General features: G+C 43.9%; 1 protein-coding gene across 5 annotated transcripts in view; it reads left to right on the top strand.

Annotated features, from left to right (window-relative positions):
- Positions 1–20,194, top strand: part of TMCO3 (transmembrane and coiled-coil domains 3) — a 159,769-nt gene that overhangs the window by 34,691 nt on the left and 104,884 nt on the right. For all 5 annotated transcript variants that reach the window (XM_030201498.1, XM_030201499.1, XM_030201502.1 and 2 more), the window contains one exon: positions 2,036–2,590. In XM_030201498.1, the coding sequence (XP_030057358.1) occupies positions 2,141–2,590 (450 nt within the window). In that variant the 5' untranslated portion in view covers positions 2,036–2,140. The remainder of the gene's footprint in view (positions 1–2,035; positions 2,591–20,194) is intronic.

The raw sequence follows: 20,194 nt of genomic DNA, 5'->3' as shown, positions 1-20,194 counted from the left end.
CACCATGAGAGGAGGGGAGGGGGGAAGGAGAGACATTTTGCTCTGGCTCAAATATAAACCAGTATATGCTCTGTCTCTTTCTAACTGGCATGTGTAGAGTTAAAAATGAAACCTCATGTTGCATATTCCATAGTCCCAACACAAGAAGTGTGATGGAAAGGTAAATTATTTTCAAGCTCAAGTAATAATGATTTATCTCAGAAGTAGAAGTAAAATAGTTACCCATGTCATCTCCAACATGAGATCTTTAGCTTGTGAGTATCTGGAATATGGCAGGTCCGTCTTTCTCATGTAGATTTAGTCATGTCTTATAATAATCCTGTCCTAGGCAGTATTTTTACCAGTTTGCAGCCTCACCTTCTTAGCAGTGCTTGGTAAACATTGTAACAGGATTTCCTGCATAATGTTTCTAGTTTTTCCACTTAGTGTGTTTATTTCTTTGACATATTAACACAGCTGTTCTTTTGTCACCAACTTGTTAGAGATACTTTATGGCACTGTCAGTTCTGTATTGTAGTATGCCCTGAGCTTCCAAGCTGCAGTGGATTTATAATTGTGTTATTCATTCCTGGGACTACTTCTAATAACTTATCTGAAAAGAAATTCAGATAAGGTAAATCTAATCTAAAATGTATTGTTCTATATTTAATTTACATACATATATGCATATTTAATGAATGAGTCAGCGCAGCACTAAGGACACAGCCACCCTGTCATTAAACTTCATTTGACTTGCTGTTGTGAAAGTTTCATACCCTTGTACGCTTTTCACATTCCTGTCTAAAATATATAATACAAAATTCCATTAGCATGGAAGCTTTTTTCATGGATCCACACAACACATTCTTCACTTTCAATGCGAAAAAGCATTTGAAGAGCCAGGGCTTAATTTGTAGACGAAAATGAAATGTATCTGGGGATAGAGTGTACTGTGGGGGGTGGGGCCAAAACTGGAAGTGAACTTACTCCTACACACACATTACTTCATTTGTGGATAAGAAGGAAACTGCTATGTACATATATTTGGAAAATGTTATATTTAAAAAATATTTTTATAAGAATATCACCAACACTTGTACAAATTTGAAACATTATGAACAAAATCTTTGCTCAGTGTTTGATATCATATTCATAACTAGTATTGCTCCATTGAACTACATCCATCCGTTACTGTTGGTTCTTCTGATTAGAAGGTGGGCCTTCTACTTCTCTCCTTGAAATACAATCAACTAACATAAAGCTATGTAAATATACATACACATGCATTGGTGTGGTGCCAACCAGAATTATTGAAAATCTGACACACACTAACACAAACCTGCTATACCAGAAAAACACTAATTGCTAGGATTTAAGTTCATACACACACACACACTATAACAAACCTGCCATACAAGAACAACACTAACTGCTAGGATTTAAGTGCCAGCACTACAAATATTGCATCAAGTACTATTAACGTCAGTGCACTAGGTGACTGAAAAATGTACAACGTAAATATAAGCAACATTGATGAACACTTGACCAAGATGGCTTCTAAAGAGACAGGTTTTGATCATAACATGTGTACACCTCATGCTTTAGTAAAGGTCAAACAGCAAGGTGTGAAATATGTTGGGACAAAAAGAAAAAAAAGAAACTTGGAAATAAGATCAAATAAATCAATTTAGGCAAACCCCAGGAAATTAGTATTCAGAACCATGCGCTTGTAGATACAATGTAGTGTCAAATTTCTCTGAAACCATTGATTTTGGCATTGATGGCTCACCCTGGAACAGTGATCTAATTTGAGCATTGTACTGCATCATTAAGCAGACAAGCTTGGTGGACTTAAAGCTGGTTTAATGCTTGAGAGTTAGGTGGCTGTATGGTAAAATTAAAACTGACAGGACCTTTATTTGGAGGTAGTATTGCTTTGTAAGTCAGAAGGCAGAATACTAGAATTACTTTGTAGACTGCTGTTGGAGGTCCTATAAATTCTATGGTAAGGTTTTGTCTGATGGCTTTTTTTTTTTTTTTTTTTTTTGTCTTTCAGCACCATGCATAATGAAGATGCTAGTTGTATTCAGTAGCAGGATTGGGAGTACCATGAAATGCATATATCGCTATCACGGCTTTGCTCAATAATTGTAATCTTACAATGAAAACAGTTGAGTATATTGTGGTGCTATGGGTTTTGCTTATACTGATTGATGTCAACTTGGTGAAAACCACAGAGCTGGAAGATGTAGCCAAACATGTAATAAAGCTTCACCGAGGAAAAGGGGCAACTATCAGTCAACGGAAACGGTGGCTCATAGACAACTGTAGGAAGCTGTCAGGTCTCCTTCATCAGAAGAATGTAGTTCTCAACAAATTGAAAAATGCGATTAAAGCAGTTGAGAAGGATCCTGGTTTGTCAGATGAGGAGAAACTTTTTCAGGTGCATACATTTGAAATTTTCCAAAAAGAATTGAATGAAAGTGAGAACTCTGTCTTTGAGGCTGTCCATGGCCTTCAGAGGGCCTTACAAGGAGATTACAAGGATGTTGTCAACATGAAAGAAAGCAGCAGGCAGCGACTGGAGGCATTAAGAGAAGCTGCAATAAAGGTCTGTATTTTTTGATTTTACTTACACACAGTACAGTTTTACACAGGTGAATGCATACAGGATTTTCAGAAGATCTACTAGTAATGGTAACTGTTTAAATCACACTGTGATAACAGAATTAGCAGCTGTCTCTGGCAGACTAAATGTTCTGTGATAGCTAGAAGTTCTAGCAGAAAGGTGGGTATTCAGGTAGCCATGTCTGGTAGGCTCCGTGGGGGACCTAGGCAGTTAGATTTTTTGAGCAAGACCTACAGTACAGTACTATCGTTGGCTGTTGAGATTGTTAGAGCCTTGTGGTTAGACATGGATAAGGTGAGTATTGGAGTAAACTAACTAGAGATGACCAATAATTTTCTCAAAAGATGGTAGAATGTAGAGGAGAAAGACTAGACTGTCCTGGACAAGGAGAAATTAGGTGGTTACATTCTGTGTCTCTTGGTGGAATGAGTTCTTAGTGTGAACAGTATAACTGGGCAGACTGGATGGTGTTTTTGCCATCATTTTGCGGTTTTCTCCAGGGTAGTAGTTCTCCAGCAGAGGTCTTTAACACTTTTAAAGACATACCATAAATACTTGAATATAAACCGAGATATTTTTTCTAAAATGCCCAAAAATTGGGATCTCCATTTATATTTGTCTTTCTCTCTTCGTCACTTCCCCCCCCCCCCCCCCACCTCAGTGGTGACTGGCATTTCACTTCTTACCTCCTTGTCCAGCTGACCTCAACACCAAAATTATGCACTGGGCCGGTGAAGGGCCTTGAGCATCTGTGTGTACTTAAGGTTTGCTGGCTCCTGCCTTCCTCCCCCAGGGTGGATGAGAGAACTGCCGGTCATCGGGGTGGGGGGGAGGTATGGAAGGGGATGGAGAAGATAAATGTTGGTCATTAGGGGGAGGGGGAGGAGAGAAATGCTGGTTATCGGGGGGGGCAGATGTGGAGGGGGTGGAAGAGAGAAATGCTGGCATTCATGGAGGATGTGAAGGAGAGAAATGCTGACGAGAGTGGAGGGGAGAAATGCCCATCACCTCTGGTGTCTGTGTTGGAAAGGGAAATAAATGCTGATCACCATGGGGGGGGGGGGGGGGGGGCTTCATCTGTTGGGGGGATGGGAGTGAGTGAGAGAGGAAGTGAGGCAGTAGGATCTCTTCAGGTTTGAGAGGGGTGATGGGTAGGCAGTGGCAGCAGAGGAGGAGGAGGTGGAGGGACACCATGGGGCAGGGCGAGAAGGAGAGGAATACCGGACACCACAGGGGAGGGGGGAAGGAGAGGAAAGCTGGAATATAACACACTTTGTCACTTTATATTTGAGTTAACATCACGCCCCCCCCCCCCCCCCCCCCCCACACACACACTACCACCACACACCTTTTTAGGGGAATCATGTTATCTCTGTTTGAGTATATACAGTACAACTGTCCTATATAGATTTCATGGATGTCAAAGCGAAAAGGCTTATTAATGTAGAGAGCATATTGGAATCCTGATCAATCATATGTACTTGATATGCTACTTTTGGGCACAGTACTGGTATGCCCACAGAAATCGAGTCTACTAAATATTTTCTCATATATATATAATATAGGGTAGCTTCCAATTAGGAGCCAGGTCTCAACTTTTCTTTGTTCGGGAACATGAAGGCAGAGAGGGAATGGCTATCCATATATTTCTGTATATGTAAGGAATTCTTGGTAGTTTTAGGTTGCTGCAAAAGTAAAACTGTCTTTAATATATTGAGGGCAAAGGTTAGCTTAAGGATTTCCTGAGTGGTTGGTATTGCTCAGCTGCAGTTCAGTACAGGTCTGTTAAAATCACCGACAGAGAATTACTGTGTCCCCTGTTTTTTTTATAGCTTTGTTACCCTTGCTTCCAATTCCACTCTAGTTTTACTGCTTCAAATCAGGAAACAGTTTTATATTCAATAATGACACCTTCTAATAGTATGGATTCTTCTTCTCTCATACTTAAATAATAAATTATGATTTCTTACATAATTTGGCAGCTCTGAGTGGTCTATTGCTACTATCTGTATTTGAAATTGTTTTCTTTTTCTGTAAAATGATATACAGGGTGAGACCCCCCCCCCCCCCCCCCCCATGTCACTATAGGAAAATATTAATTTGAAAGGTTAGACTGACAGCCTAACGAAAAAAAAGAGGAAATTATCTAATTGCACTCTGATGGCTGATATTGTGTATAAATTCTAGAATGCCAATTTCGTGCATAACTTAACAATTAGCTGTTAATTGGCATTAATAACCAATTGGGTAAAATTGTGGTTAATTGGTAGTAACTGGCAGTTATGTATGTAACTGTCTTTAGGATTCTAGAAATTGAGCATGCAAAATCCATAGTATGCAACTGCAAAGGAGGTATGTACCTGTGAGGGGTATGCCCAACACTCACTTGCACATGTTATAGAATACTAGCAGTTTAGTACCTGACAGCAGTTAGACACAAGCATTTACACCAGCCGTTGAGCTAGCAGAAGTGCTTACTAGGTGTGTAACTGCAGGCTAGTATTCTAAACGACAATTATGCTAGATAGAATTTTGCACATAGTGCACAGCATACCAGTGCCTAACTTTGGATGGCCTGTAGAAAATTATCCCCTTATTGTGTAACTGAATACATACCTGAAGGTGTATGCTGCAAATACAAGAAGTCTTTGAAACCACAGGTTAAAACAATAGACTTTCTTAATTCTTTTGGAGGGATTTTTAAACAAAGTTGTAATAAAACGACTTTAATACTTATCATAACACACACTCTGTCATTTGCCCCTCCTGTCCAATTTCCGTCCCCGAACCTATCCCCTCCTTAATCCCACCTTCACCTTCTCTTCCTCGCCCAAACCATGCTTATCTCATGAGGGATTTGGAAAAACCTTCTTGATCAAATGCTAGAATAGGCACTAAATAGTCGCCCTCCCTCAACTTACCTATCCCAAGTCCCATATTGGTCAAGTTATCAACTCCTTTACTGCCTCACTCCAGAACCAAGCTTCATGCTATTGGAGGAAGGGATTATATATATGTCATAAAAAAAAAAATTTCTACATTTAAGGATGTGCTTCATATCATGCAGTTCTGTGATCGGAAGAGCATGAAATTTCCCACTAGCGACTCCAAAACACCATTCCAGGCACTAGATGATAGTGACCAATAACTTTTTAACTGGCTACATTTCCAAAAAGCGTGCAGTAAAGTACTTCCTTCTGTCCTACATTTAATACATATATATAGAAAGTGGAGCATAGCCTGCCATATGAGCTTAAAGCTGAGAAAAATATGCTCTGTGCCAGTGGCATAGCCATGGATGGGCCCAGGCCAATCCAGCATCAGCATGCCTATGATGTGGCTGGTGGGGATCCTCAAGCCCTGCCAACTGAAAACTCCCAACATCTCTCCCTCCTGCGTACCATTTTAAAGAGTAGATCTTCGTCAGTAGCATGCTGCTTGCACCAGCCCCAAAGCCTTCCTTCCTTATACAACTTACTTCCTGTTTCTGCATAGGCAGAGTACGTCAGAAGGAAGGCCGTGGGGCCGGCGCAAGCCTTGTGTATTAGTCATGCTGCTGGTGAAGATCTGCTCCTTTTAAAAGGTACGTGGTAGGGGTGAGGGTTGGGGATTGAGAGACAGGATTACCTATGGGTAGGGTTCTTCTGCCCACCCAACTAGGTCCAAATCCCACCCTAATTTGTGTGTCTGGCTGTGCCCCTTCTCTGTGCTAAACTCACATTCATGCAAATCCACATAATAAACCAGAGTAGTAATTTCCTTGGTTAATGCTTTAACATTTAATATGCCCCTAGAAATCCACCTTTCCATTAATTCACTATAATCTCTGGGAGGGTTAATTTTATTCAAAGCCTTGTATAAGTACATAAGTACATAAGTAGTGCCATACTGGGAAAGACCAAAGGTCCATCTAGCCCAGCATCCTGTCACCGACAGTGGCCAATCCAGGTCAAGGGCACCTGGCACGCTCCCCAAACGTAAAAACATTCCAGACAAGTTGTACCTAAAAATGAGGAATTTTTCCAGTCCATTTAATAGCGGTCTATGGACTTGTCCTTTAGGAATCTATCTAACCCCTTTTTAAACTCCGTCAAGCTAACCGCCTGTACCACGTTCTCCGGCAATGAATTCCAGAGTCTAATTACACGTTGGGTGAAGAAAAATTTTCTGTAGTGTATAAATTAACACTAACCTAAGGCTTGGGGTATCTGCTTCAAAAAGAAAAAAAAGAACCTCTTATGTGCCCAAATGTAGACTTAGGGCCCTTTGGTTAAGCAAATTAATATAATGTAGTAGCTAAATATAGGCAAATCTACCCTCCTGATTAGGGCATGTTGTTTTCAGTATTAGGTCAAATACTACCATCCTCCCTTAACAAATATTCAACTAATTTTATCCCTCCTTGGGTGAAATGGGAGAATACCACATTCTCCATGCCAGGCAAAACAATCTGCTTCCATAAGTTCACAAAGATCTCCAGATGTCTCTCAAAGGCTGTAACAAGATACTAGTTTTCAAATTCTTTGATACATTTCTAGACTAGGCTTGTAAAAGATAGTTAACATGCCACAGAGAATAATGCTCGCTAAGACCAATGGGATATAATCTTGCTTGTCCAATAACCAGTTCCTTAAGTGCTGTAGCAAACAAGCTTGGTTATATTTCTTTAAATCTGGTAGTGCCGGTTCTCCTTGTTTCCAACTACCACACAGTTTCTCTAGTTTCAGCTTTTGTTTTTTCCCTTCCTAGCACAATTTAACTATTTCCTTATGTATTGTAATTAGATCTTCCATAATAGGCAGATAGGCATAAGTTGCAATGACATACAGCCATCTAGTAGGGAATAATAAAGTCATGTGAAAGAGGCAGACTCTGCCATTCAGAGAGAATGGGAGGCTTTTCCAGTTTGGTAATTGCTGTGTTGTCATGGTAATCTATTTACCTATATTTATCTCATATAGAATTGCCATCTGATACCCAGGTACTGAATATTTGGGGTGGCAACGGGGGGGGGGGGGGGGGGGGGGAAAGAAGCTAGGTGTGGTGTGTGGGGGAGGGCAAGTCATAGTGACATTTTCATATATAACCCCCTTCCCCTCCATCACTCTTAAATTAGCAATGTTTATATACATAAAAGAAACCTCCTCCTCCAGCCTGTTTAAACTACCCGGTGAAATCATCATTCAACAAATTCTATGTGGGTGTGAACTTTGGATTCTCTACAAGACTGGTCAAAATCTCAATATAAACCTTGAATCTCCAGTTCTGTATCACAAACTTATATTCCCCAGTAATGAAGCTACTCCTTACAACTAGCCACACAAAAAATATTCAGATTATGACAATCAACTCAGGAACAGCACACGCTCCTTCCACTGCCAGATGCTTTGTTTAAAGTTCATGGGTTTTTGTTTGTATGGTGACTACCACAGTGCTTCAAAACCCAGTCCTTGGGGCACACCCAGCCAGTCGGGTTTTCGGGATATCTATAATGAAGATGATGCATAAGAGAGGTCTGTATACCAAGGAGGTATTGTATGAAAATCTCTCTCTCATGCAGCTTCATTATGGATACCCCAAAAACCTAACTGGCTGGCTGTGCCCAGCACTGCTGTACCAGAAGTGGAGACCCCACTAGGCCTCAGTAGTTTTATTTTTCAAACAGACCAGACACTTTGAAAAATAACACAAAACCTTGCAAAAAGGCACTCTAAATCTAGATAGAAAACTTGCCAAACCGTAATAGCCCTAACCCACCTATGAAGAAAGGCCCTAGAGCACCAAAATAACCTGCTACTGGGAAACTGGAACAAGATGGACTGTTACATAATTCTGCAGAGACACTCCATACCAGCAGAATCCTTCATCTCAGTTGCAGATGCAGAATATGACTCTCACCTGATGCAAAATAGGGAATTGCAAAAAACGTGTAGAGAAACAGAAATGGAGACAAAAACTGAAAGCGGAGATACTAGACTCTGCATATTGTGCAACACCAGATAAATAGAAAGAAATGCATGTCCTGTACAGTGCAAAATAAAGCTGACATGTAAACTGTTAATACCGACATAATTCAATCACTAAACTGAAAATAAAATCATTTTCCTACCTTTCTTGTCTGGTGATTTTATTACCCTAATCATCTTGTTCCCAATCTTTGTCTCTGCTATCTTTGTCTATGCTCTTAACTCTGTTTCCAGGGCCTCTTTTCTATTTCATCTGTTATTTCGTTTCTCACCTCCTTTCTTCTTCACTTCTGCCTTATGGCTGTTTGACATTGATCGTTCACATTCAGCTTTCCTCAATTTTTCTGCCTCCTCCTCAAATCTATCTATCTCTTCCACTTCCCCACCCTTTATGTACAGCACATCTTCCACCCCCCCTTCCCTGCCCTCCTATCCGTGCAGCATTCCCCCCCCCCCTTCCATTCCATTCAATGGCAGCCTCCCCCCTTCCTTCCCTTTCATTCTGTTCCATGTGCATTTCCCTACTTTCATATGCAGCCATTCCCCCTCTCTCTTCCCTGCCCTCCTATCCAAATACAGCCTTTCCCGCTCCCTTCTTGCCCCCAAAGCAGCACCTCTCTCCCTCAGGCAGCAGCAATCTGCAGTAACTGCTGCCCTTGCCGGATCTGAGACTCAAAATGGCGGCTTTGACCTCTCGCAGTAGTTTCACAAGAGTTTGCAGTCACCATTTAGAACCGGCATGGGAAGCAGCAAAGCCCCCTCCTCACAAATTGGGGAAAGCCCCCATACCTACTTGAACAGTTCGGGTAGGTCTAGGAACTCGGGGCTTTTGCGTGCGGCTTTCACTGGGGATGCAATGAAGATTTTTGGGGGTGCATTTCTGTGACTGAAAGGATTAAGGAACCATTTGCCCAGGCCAATCTCAGTGTTTAATTTGTAGCCAATGCTTTTGATTTGGACAAATTTAGCTTAAGGCCTGAGAAATCTTTATTCCCAAAAACTCTCTGTAAGAATTAGAAGACAGGTCTGAGGCTCGGCAGTATGAACCAGCAAATCGTCTGCAAAAGCACCTATTTTGAATTCCTGTCCTTTAATTTGTTTGATGTCCAGATTAGATAGAATTTCACTAATAAAGGGTTCTAGCGAAGGGGTGGGCAACCTCACTCCTTCAGGACTGCAACCCAGTTGGATTTCTTTGTCAATTTATTTATTATTATTTGCAAATATATCACAAGAAATAATACTTCATACAGAAAAGAATTTAAGGAATATAATAATTTTCTTTCCAAAAATGAGGAAAAAAACCTTCAATGAACAGGGAGTAATAAAGGAATCAAAATTATTGAAGAATAAGCCTTAATACGCTATCTCAAGACATTACAATAATATCCAACTAATTATTTAGAGATTTTCTTAAGATCCAAAAAAGCTCTTATTTGGGCTGGAACAAAAAAGGTATACTTGACTCCTAGATATCGTACTCTAAACACTTGCAGGGATAGGCTAATAAAGTAGTTCCCAAATTCTTTGTCTCAACACACATCGCTAGAAAGTGTGTGCTAGGCCTCTAGTTGATTTCAGTATGGAGCCAGCTGTCTTCTGCTTCGAGAAGGTCTGTATCTTCTCAGATCAGTGGGTTCTGGAGGTGGTGGAGAGGAGGCCCCCTCAGGTGTTCGCCCGTCTGGTTTCTGAAGCCTTGTTGTCCTCCCCCTGCGGCTCAGCTCTAAAGCATCAGGTTGTTGCTTTACCTTTCTGCATCTCTGCATTCTAGGGGTGATGGATCCTTTTCTGCTGGCAGAGCATGGCCTGGGCAGGTTCTCTGTCTATTTCGTGGTCCCAAAGAAAGGCGGTCCCTCCAGGGGGTGGTTGCTTGTCTGGTGAGTCCAGCATTTCCGGATGGAAACGTGATACTCGGCTGTTGACTGGGGGAGGCCAGGGGAGTTAAGGACCTCCCAGAGGCCTATCTCTACATCTCCTTTGCAGCTCCTCCTGTGAGCTCTGTACTTGAGGCAGTACTTCCAGACAGTGGAGCCCTGCATATCTTCCAAAGTGATGATGGCTGTACACCCCTGGTGTCGGGGTGGTTGCGTTCTCCGAGGACAAGCAGGCTGCTTGTTCTCACGACTGGGTGACGTCCGCGGCAGCCCCCACCAACCGGAAAAAGCTTCGCGGGACGGTCGGCACGCAGGGCACGCCCACCGCGCATGCGCGGCCGTCTTCCCGCCCGTGCGCGACCGCTCCCGCCAGTTCCTTTTTTTCCGCGCCTGGAGAGAGTCGTGCCTTGCCGCTCTCTCTACTTCAGCCGCCGGATTCTTGCGATCGCGTATACGCGGATCGCGCTTCGTTAATTTAATTTAATTTCCTTTTATCTTTTCTTTTTACAAAAAAAAAAAAAAAAAAAGACTGCGCGTGTGGAGCACGCGCTCCCCTTTTCCCTCGCTTCCAGCGGGGACGCTACGTTGCGGCCTAGTGGTCGCTCGGTCGTTTATTTTTTCGTGGTGTGATTTTAGCCACCATTGACGACTTTGACTTCGCCGACGCGATTTTTCCGTCGATGTCCTCGAAGGTCCCGAGTGGATTTAAAAAGTGTGGTCGCTGCGGCCGGCCGATCTCGCAGACCGACACCCACGCTTGGTGCCTCCAGTGCCTCGGGCCGGAGCACAATCTCAAGTCGTGTGCTTTCTGTCTCGGTCTCCGGAAACGGACTCAGGTTGCGAGGCAAGTTCTGCGGGACCGTCTTTTTGGAACTTGCGCCGGCCCCTCGACGTCGACCTCGACGGCATCGGTATTGAAGGCCGGTTCTTCGGTACCGGTATCGATGCCCGAGACATCGGCACCGATGGCAGCGACCCCAGGAGAACAGGTCCCGTCGGCCCGCCGGTCCGCCGGTGAGAGTGGGGTTGAGAGGCCGCGTGGGCAGTCGGCCCCGGTCACTCCCTCAGCTCGTGAGCCACGGGACCGAACCCTGTCTGACCCGGTACCTCGAGACCGAGGGGGATCGACCTCCTCCTCCTCCATGCCCTCCGGCGCCGGTGACGTGCATCGAAAGAAGGACAAAAAGCGTCGTCACCGGACGCCCTCGGTGCATCCTGAAGAGGAGTCGACGCCGAAGCGTCATCGTCGAGAGGAGAGGTCCCCGTCGGTTGTGGAGGTACCGACGCGTCGGGGTTCCGGCACCTCGGTGCCGTCTCCTGGCTCCCAGCAGCTTCCGGCACCGACACCCTTACCGGCCCCACCGCCTTTCCCGGCAGCGGGCCTGGACGAGTGCCTCAGAGCCATCCTTCCGGGGATCCTGGAAGGGCTGATGCGCCAGTCCCTGGAGTACTCAGGGTACGCTTTGACATTTCTAGGGGATGGTTTTTCTTCTGGGGGAGCAGGCAGTGAACTTCTGAGTGTACCTGTGCCAGTTTTGCTTTCTCCCAGACCCACGGTTTGGGGCTGCTTGTTTCTCCTGGACTCCATGGCGGCAACACTGCGGGTGCCACAGGGGTCTCTAGGTGCCCCTGCTGGACACCAGCCTCACGGGACTTCTATTGACCTCTGCCTTACCGTCTAGGGTGGGATTCAGTTTAGCCTGGTGGGTCAGTCCAGATCCTGTGCTGAGAGGGGTTCCTCCGGCTCCCCTAGAATGGGTTCTGGTCACTGTGGATGCTGGTCGTCTTTTTGGTTGGATTCAGTGGTCTCTACACTGCTGCACTCCAGGATGTCTCCTGGTCCTTGACGTCTGTCAGGGATTAGCATGGCTTTGAATCCTGGTGGATTCTCTCTCTGTCTGTCTCTCTGATTGACTGACTGACTCTCTCTCTCTCTGATTGATTGATTGATTGACTGACTCTCTCTTTGAGCTCCTGTGCTTGGCTTCTATCATGGACCTCTTAAGGTGGTGTCTTTGGTAGCTATCTCTTCCTGATTGCAAGGTCTCTGAGCTACAGGCCCTATTGGGACTCATGTCTTTCATTCTCTGGATCTTTAGTGTCCTTGTGTATGGTCCCCTCCTTTTGGCTAAAGGTGGACTCTCCATTCCATGTGAAGCAGGAGGTCTGCTTGCCCTCTTTTTTTGTGTGTGTGTGTGGGGGGGGGAGGGGCAGTTGGCTTCGGTAGACTGAAGGCTCCACAAGTTGAATATCTGGAAGGTGTTTCTCCGGAATACGTAGGGATGAATGGGTTTAGAGTCTCTGACCGCCTCTTAGTGTTTTGCAGGGCCCACAGAAGGGCCAGGCGGCCACTGAGGCCTTCCTTGCAAGATGGTTTAAGGTGGCTATTGCATCTGCCTCCTTCTGATGCCTCAGGGGCTGAAGGCCCACTCCACCAGGGATTAGACTACTTCTTGGGCTGAGGAGATTTGCAGTGTGGTGCATTGGTTGTCACTCCATTCGTTTGCTAAGCATTGCTGATTTTGTGTTGGCCAGAGTCCACTTGGACTTTGGCAGGGCAGTCATTCACTCCGCCCAACAAACCTGCTTGGAACATCCCATTTGTGCAGAACAGTGGAGCTGACGCTAAGAAAGGATAAATTTATGTCTTAACTGATAATTCTTTTCTTTAGTCTGCAACATTATTTTGAAATCCTGCCCTTGAAAGACCTTGACCCGGGGTTCTTGGTATGCTCTGTTTCCTTTCCGTTTATTAAAAGAAAGAAAAAAAGATATTTATACAACAACAAAAGGACCAATTCTGTTGTTGATTGGCAGCCATACGGGGTTTCTGTGATATGGCTATATCCTAGTATATGCAAGGTAGCGAGTTCCACTCTGTGGTATTTTGCTTGCTTGATTATCATTGCAGCTGCATTGCTTGTTGGGGCATAGGTGCTGAAGTCTCGGTGGCCATTTTGAAGCGTGAACCGGCAGCGCCAGCGGGGGAGAGTCAGCGCTGGCAGCGGGCAGGCAAGACTGCCTGCCCCGAAGAATTCGAAGAGTCAGGTCGAGTCGGTGACATGAGGGACCGGATCCGGAGGGAGGGAGGAGAATTCGCCGAACAACTTGGGAGGGGGTGGCAGGGGAGAGAAGGGAGTCGCTGGGCATTTGTGGATGGAGGGGAGAGAAGGGTCGCTGGGTATGGGTGCATGCAGGGCAGGGGAGAGGAGGGTCACTGCTGGACATGGGTGGATGGTAGGGCAGGGGAGAGGAGGGTCGCTGGGTATGGGTGCATGCAGGGCAGGGGTCACTGGGTATGGGTGCATGCAGGGCAGGGGTCACTGGGCATGGTTGCATGCAGGGCAGTGTCACTGGACATGGGTGGATGGAGGGCAGGGGAGAGGAGGGTCACTGGGTATGGGTGCATGGAGGGCAGGGGAGAGGAGGGTCGCTGGGTGCATGCAGGGCAGGGGGAGAGAAGGGTCACTGGACATGGGTGGATGGAGGGCAAGCAGAGAAAAGGGTCGTTAGACATGGGTGGATGGAGGGCATGGGAGAGGAGGGGAGAGAGAAGAAATGCTGGACATGGATGGAGGGGAGGGAAGAGTGAGGAAGGAGATGAGATGAGGGAAAAGGAAGAGAAAAACTGCACATGGATGAAGAAAATAGGCAGAAGCTGAGGACCAGAAATGAAGAAGAAAGGAGGAAAGGAAAGAAATACATGGAAAGGAAGCCCTGGAAACGGAGTTAAGAGGACAGATAGCAGCAGAATCGGATACTGGGCCAGCATGATCAGAAAAACATTCACCAGACAAAGGTAGAAAAAAAATCATTTTATTTTCATTATAATGTTTGGAATATGTTCACTTTAAGAATCAGGTGCTCAGCATTTTTTTAAAATATTTTATTTATCGTTTTTATACATAGTAAACAAGTATAAACTTGTAAAGAAAAATCCACTATTACAATTAAATCTAAAGATATTATTCATAACACAAATTAAATATTATAGCTTCATTTAAAGTCCACAACAGGAGTCCAAGATTCCTAAATAGGAGAAAACAGGTAATAAACTTTATAAATCAAATTTTGAGATACAGACGAGTTTCTATCCCACTTTACTTAACTAGGAGCTCTCTTAGATGTTAAAAAAGATGACAATTGGTCAGGATCAAAATAAACATATTTCACGGCTTGATAGGAGATTAAACATTTGCAAGGATATTTAAGGTAAAAAGTTGCGCCAAGTTGAAGTGTCTCCTGTCTTATTTATAAAAACTTTTGTCGTCGCCTTTGCGTTTCCCTCCCTAGTTCTGGAAAAACACGAGTTTGCAAACCACGAACAGTTTTTTCTTTATTCTGAAAAAACTTCTTTAAGATCCAGATCTTGTCCGAAGGTAACGCTACTGTGGCCAACATAGTAGTTGGTGTTATCTGTTCTGAATCCGACAATTCAAGAAGGGCAGAAACATCCAATGGTTGCGCATTCAGAATATTATTCCTTTATAAAGGATCCAAACCCTTCACAGGTATATAAAAAACCTTTGAAAAGGGTGGCATATCTTTATCTTCTATCTCTAGAATTTCTCTGAGGTAATTTTTTAGCATTTCCCGAGGGGAGATAAGTGGTTGTCGTGGAAAATTTATAAAACGCAGATGATTAGATTTTGAAGTATTTTCCAGCATTTCTGATTTTCTCCTTAAATTAACCAAGTCTTTAAGCATTGTTGTTTGCTGTGGTTTCAACTCTAAAACATCCTTTTCCTGTTTAGCCAAATCTGCTTTAACAATTTTCACCTCATTGTCAATTTCTGTTACCTTCCCATCTAATATCACAACTTCATTTGTGGCCTAGTGGTTAGGGTGGTGGACTTTGGTCCTGGGGAACTGAGGAACTGAGTTCGATTCCCACTTCAGGCACAGGCAGCTCCTTGTGACTCTGGGCAAGTCACTTAATCCTCCATTACCCCATGTAAGCCGCATTGAGCCTGCCATGAGTGGGAAAGCGCGGGGTACAAATGTAGCATAAATAAATAAATAAAATTTCCTCATCTGGGGGCACAAAAACTTCCCCATTTCTGCAATCAACTGCCATAGATTGTCCAATGTCACTTCATCTGGTTTCTGAAAAAGTTTAGCAAATGCAATGCTCTCACTCTCTTCCTGTGAAACATGTTTCTCACCTTCCAATTTTCCTCGCAACTCCTCCTGTGTTTTTCCGGCAGTGTGAGATAACAGGGAAGAAGCTGACAAATCTCCCACGTCTCCGTTAAGGCTAACACTGCCTCCCGTCCACCGCCACCGGAGAACTACTTATCACAGGCTGGGGAGGAGTGGCCCTTGCGTCGGGGCTCAAAGAAACTTCCAGTTCAAGGTTCAGCTCCTGGTCTCCTATCTTGGGCTGTTCCAGCGAACCGCTCACCGACGCTACTGTTGAAACCTGAGCTCGTTGCAGATAAGATTCAATCAAGCCTGAAGATATCAAAGGTCTTTGCTGCTGGGCTGCAGTAGCAGCAGCTCTGCCCCTTCTCTTCGGCATTACAAGGTAATTAGAGAGTAACAGTAAAATCTGGAGGAGCTCTAAAACACGTCTGTCTCAGTCAGCGGCCATCTTGGACTCAATCTCAGGTGCTCAACATTAAAAGTTTATATTTATTTACTTATTTATGGCATTTTATCGCACATTAAACATGAATTAGATTGGAACCTGGGATCATTTAATTTTTTTTTCCTGGAGTAATGCATTGCCACTCCTCCCAGGTTCTCTCCCCGGCTTTAGCCAACTCTGCAATTTGGGGGGGGGGGGGGGGGGCGCAGAGGGGGACCGGGGAGAGACCCTGTTGTTAAACATTTACCAGCACACCACTGTGTGTAAGTACTAGTATTCTTTATGTTTCAACAGTTTTTATTGATGACAATAAACATTATAAACATGGTTCATAAATTCAAACAGTTCTTTAACCTAAGAACATGTCACTGTTGCATACATACATCTTAACTGCTTCATCAATATTTTCCATCATCATTTTCTCCCCCCTCCCCCCCATTTCCCCCCCTCCCCTCCCCCCCCGGGGGTTGACATCTTTACAGTAATCGTTTTTAACTTCATAGCACTTAATCTTTTTCAATATCTATTACAGGACTATACCCATTTACATCCTGAAATGCTAATCTCCCAAACACCCCACTGGCTAAGGCGTTCCAAGTCTATTTAGTACCGCACTTCGTGCTTTATGGGATATGTTTTGCAAGTACTTACTCCATATTTTAATAAACTCCTTTCTTTTCTTTGAGTTACCAAAGGCCGTCCTAGCCTCCCAAAGCATTAATTCATGCATCCTATTTCTCCAGTACCAAAAGGAAGGTGGATCTTCCTGCATCCAGTGTTTAAGTATGCATTTTTTCCCCACTGCATATGCCTTGCATAAAAATAGCCCTATATAGCTGTCTGTTATCCCATATGCATCCCTTTTGTTCAACAACACTCCTCTCCAGGAGGGGAGTAATCTTTGCCCTATGATCTGCTCGATATACTTCTGTATAGCTCTCCAGAATATTTTTATTCGAGCACATTTCCAGAATGCATGCAAAAAGGTATTATTTTCTCTATTACATTTGGAGCATTGAGCTTCGCCTATCCAACCCGCTCTTGCTGCTTGGTTTTGTGTTATGTATCCCCTGTGTATTACCCTATATTGACTCTCCTGTAACTCTGCCCCACCTACTTGATGTGGTATATCGTTTATCAGTTTTGCAAAATTTATTCCTTTCAATTCGTATCCCAAATCCTTACTCCATGCCTCTTTAAGTATCTCATAGGTACGGGGGGGACTCAGTGCTACTAAAGCTCTACGTAAACTCGATATTGATACCTGCCCGTGTGCATCTCCCTTTAAGAATTCACGAAGTCTACAACCAAGCCTCGCGCCTATTGCTTCTTGGTCCATACTGCCCCAGTAATGATGTAGTTGTCTGTATGAATAATGATCCTGATTTGCTAAAGACATTCTTTGCTGCAGATCCTGAAAGCCATACAACCCTCCCTCCTCATTAACTAGATGTTCGAGTAGGGTAATCCCCGCCCTTGACCACCTGTCAAATATACCTTTCTCCAGACCGGGTGGAAAGTCCCCATTTCCTTTGATTGGTAGCTGATCGCTAACATTGGGGTTTTGCTTCCATGCCTGCATGAGCCATCGCCATATGCTTCTCATTGGCCTTAACAATATACTTTTTCGGAGGTTTAATGGTAAGTTTTTTGTTTTGGCCTGCAATATAAAATTCAAGTGCCAGGGCTCAAATAGTGTTCTCTCCCAGCTAGTCGGGGTATACTGGTTTGTATTAAGCAGCCAATCCCTAAGATGTCTCAACAGGAATGCTTGATTGTATCGTTTTATACAGGGTAATCCCACTCCCCCCTGTGTCCATCCATCATACAAATATTCAAAACGAACTTTTGGTTTCTTCCCCCCCCAAAGGAACTTTCGGATTATTCTATTTAACTTTCTAATGTCCTTACCCAGGATATGCAATGGCAATACCTGCAATATGTAGAGCCACCTTGGGAATATAATCATTTTGAACATATTAATTCTTCCTATTAATGACAGAGGCAAATGATTCCACCTCTCTAAAGAGCTGCTGGTGTCTTGTAACAGCTTTTCTATATTGATCTTATATAGATTAGGTATATCCATAGTTAAGCGCACTCCCAGATATCTGAACGATTCCGCCGCCCATTTTAATGGTAATTGTCTTTGCCAGTCTCTTACTTGGGCTCCCTCCCTCTGCATAGCTTCAGACTTCTCTAGATTGAGCTTAAAGCCTGAGAAGTCGCCGTACTCTGCCATACACTCTATGAGGGCTGGTAGTGATTCCTCTGGCTGAGTCACATGTGCTAATAAATCATCAGCAAATGCTGCTATTTTAAAAGTTTCCTTGCCCATCCTAACTCCCTTTACATCGGGTGTTTGTTGAATATTCCTAATCAATGGGTCTAAGGTTAATACAAATAGTAAAGGTGATAGTGGGCATCCCTGCCTTGTTCCCCGACAAATGGGAAAGGGAGGAGACAATATTCCATTCGCCCACACCTGGGCTTGTGGAAGATAGTATAATGCTCTAATTGCCTCCTGAAAGAACCCTGTTATTCCATACACATCCAATATTCCGAACATAAAGTCCCATACCACTCTGTCGAATGCCTTTTCAGCATCGAAGCTGACCAATACCGACGGCGTGGCCCGCTCCGCTACCGCCTCCAAAGTTACCAATATCTTTCTCACATTTTTTGTAATATTTCGCCCCTGTACGAATCCCACCTGTGAATCTTCAATAATATCTGGCAGAATTCGCGATAAACGATTCGCCAAAACCTTGGCAAATAGTTTAGCCTCATAATTAAGTAGCGAAATTGGCCTATAAGATTCTGGTTTCTGTGTGTCCCTTCCTGGTTTTGGGAGCACAATGATCTGAGCTGTTCTCAAGGAGATAGGCATTTGTTTTTCTTTCACTATGGCATTAAACATCAATGTGATGGGTACCACCACTTCATCCCTCATCATTTTATAGAATTCTCCTCTATACCCGTCTGGACCCGGGGCTTTCCCCAAAGGCCCCTGCTGTATTGCCCATGCTACTTCATCTTCCATTATGGGGGCATTTAACATTCCTTGGCTCTCTATATCTATTCTCGGAAGATTTTGTCCCTCCAGATACATTTCACTATCCATCGGGGGTGGATCAGGGACATCATACAGCTGCCTGTAATAACCTTGCAAAATTCTGTTTATTTGGGTATCTTTATTTTCTAAAGTTCCATTGGCCGAATATAATGCGTTAATTTTTGGGGGTCCTTGCCTTGGATTTGCTAACCTAGCCAACATCTTTCCCCCTCTGTTAGCATATTTATATAATTTATATTTATAAGAGCCATAGTTGTGTTGGGCCTTTCTATGAAGTCTCTCATTAAGGGTCTGCTGCAGTTCCAGTAGTTGGGCTTTTAGTGTAACAGTATGTTGGCGTCCATACTCCCGTCTTGCCCTTGTTATTTCCTTCTCTAGCCAGATCTGTTCCTTCTCCCTTGCCTTTTTTTGATGGCTAGTATACGCGATTATCTCTCCCCTAAGCACAGCCTTTGCCGTGTCCCAATAAAGTATAGGAGTTGTTGTATGTGCCTGATTGGTGTCTTGGAACTGCTTATATTTTTTAATTATAAAATCTCGGAATCCCTGATCTTTGTATAACCAATTAGGGAACTTCCACTGGAACTGTCTAATCTCTCTCTCCATAGGCTCCCATACGGTCATTACCATTGCATGATCTGATATTTTAATGGGGCCTATTTCTGCACTACATATTTTAGTAAATATTGATCGAGATATAAATATGTAATCAATCCTCGACATGGTGGCATGCGCGCGAGACAGGTGAGTATAGTCACGCTCTACGGGATGCAGTGTTCGCCACACGTCCACCAGGTCCAGGACCTCACTTAACACCTCCAGTCCTCTTGATTCCATCCCTGCTCCTCTTCTTCCCCCCTGTGATCTGTCCAGTGTGGGATCCACTACTGCATTGAAATCTCCCCCAACTAGCATGGGTGTTCCTTCAAAACTTGTTAACTGACGTAAAAGTTGTTTGTAGAAAGCTTTGTTATACGTGTTAGGAGCATATACATTACACAGAACCACTGGTTGACGTTCTACAGTTAAATGTACAATTACAAATCTTCCCGCATCATCAGCTATTACTTTGTGTGTAGT

Source organism: Microcaecilia unicolor, chromosome 4, assembly GCF_901765095.1.
Source record: "Microcaecilia unicolor chromosome 4, aMicUni1.1, whole genome shotgun sequence".
NCBI lineage: Eukaryota > Metazoa > Chordata > Amphibia > Gymnophiona > Siphonopidae > Microcaecilia > Microcaecilia unicolor.
The sequence above is the reverse complement of the archived record's forward strand: the minus strand, read 5'-3'. Positions and strand labels throughout refer to the sequence as shown.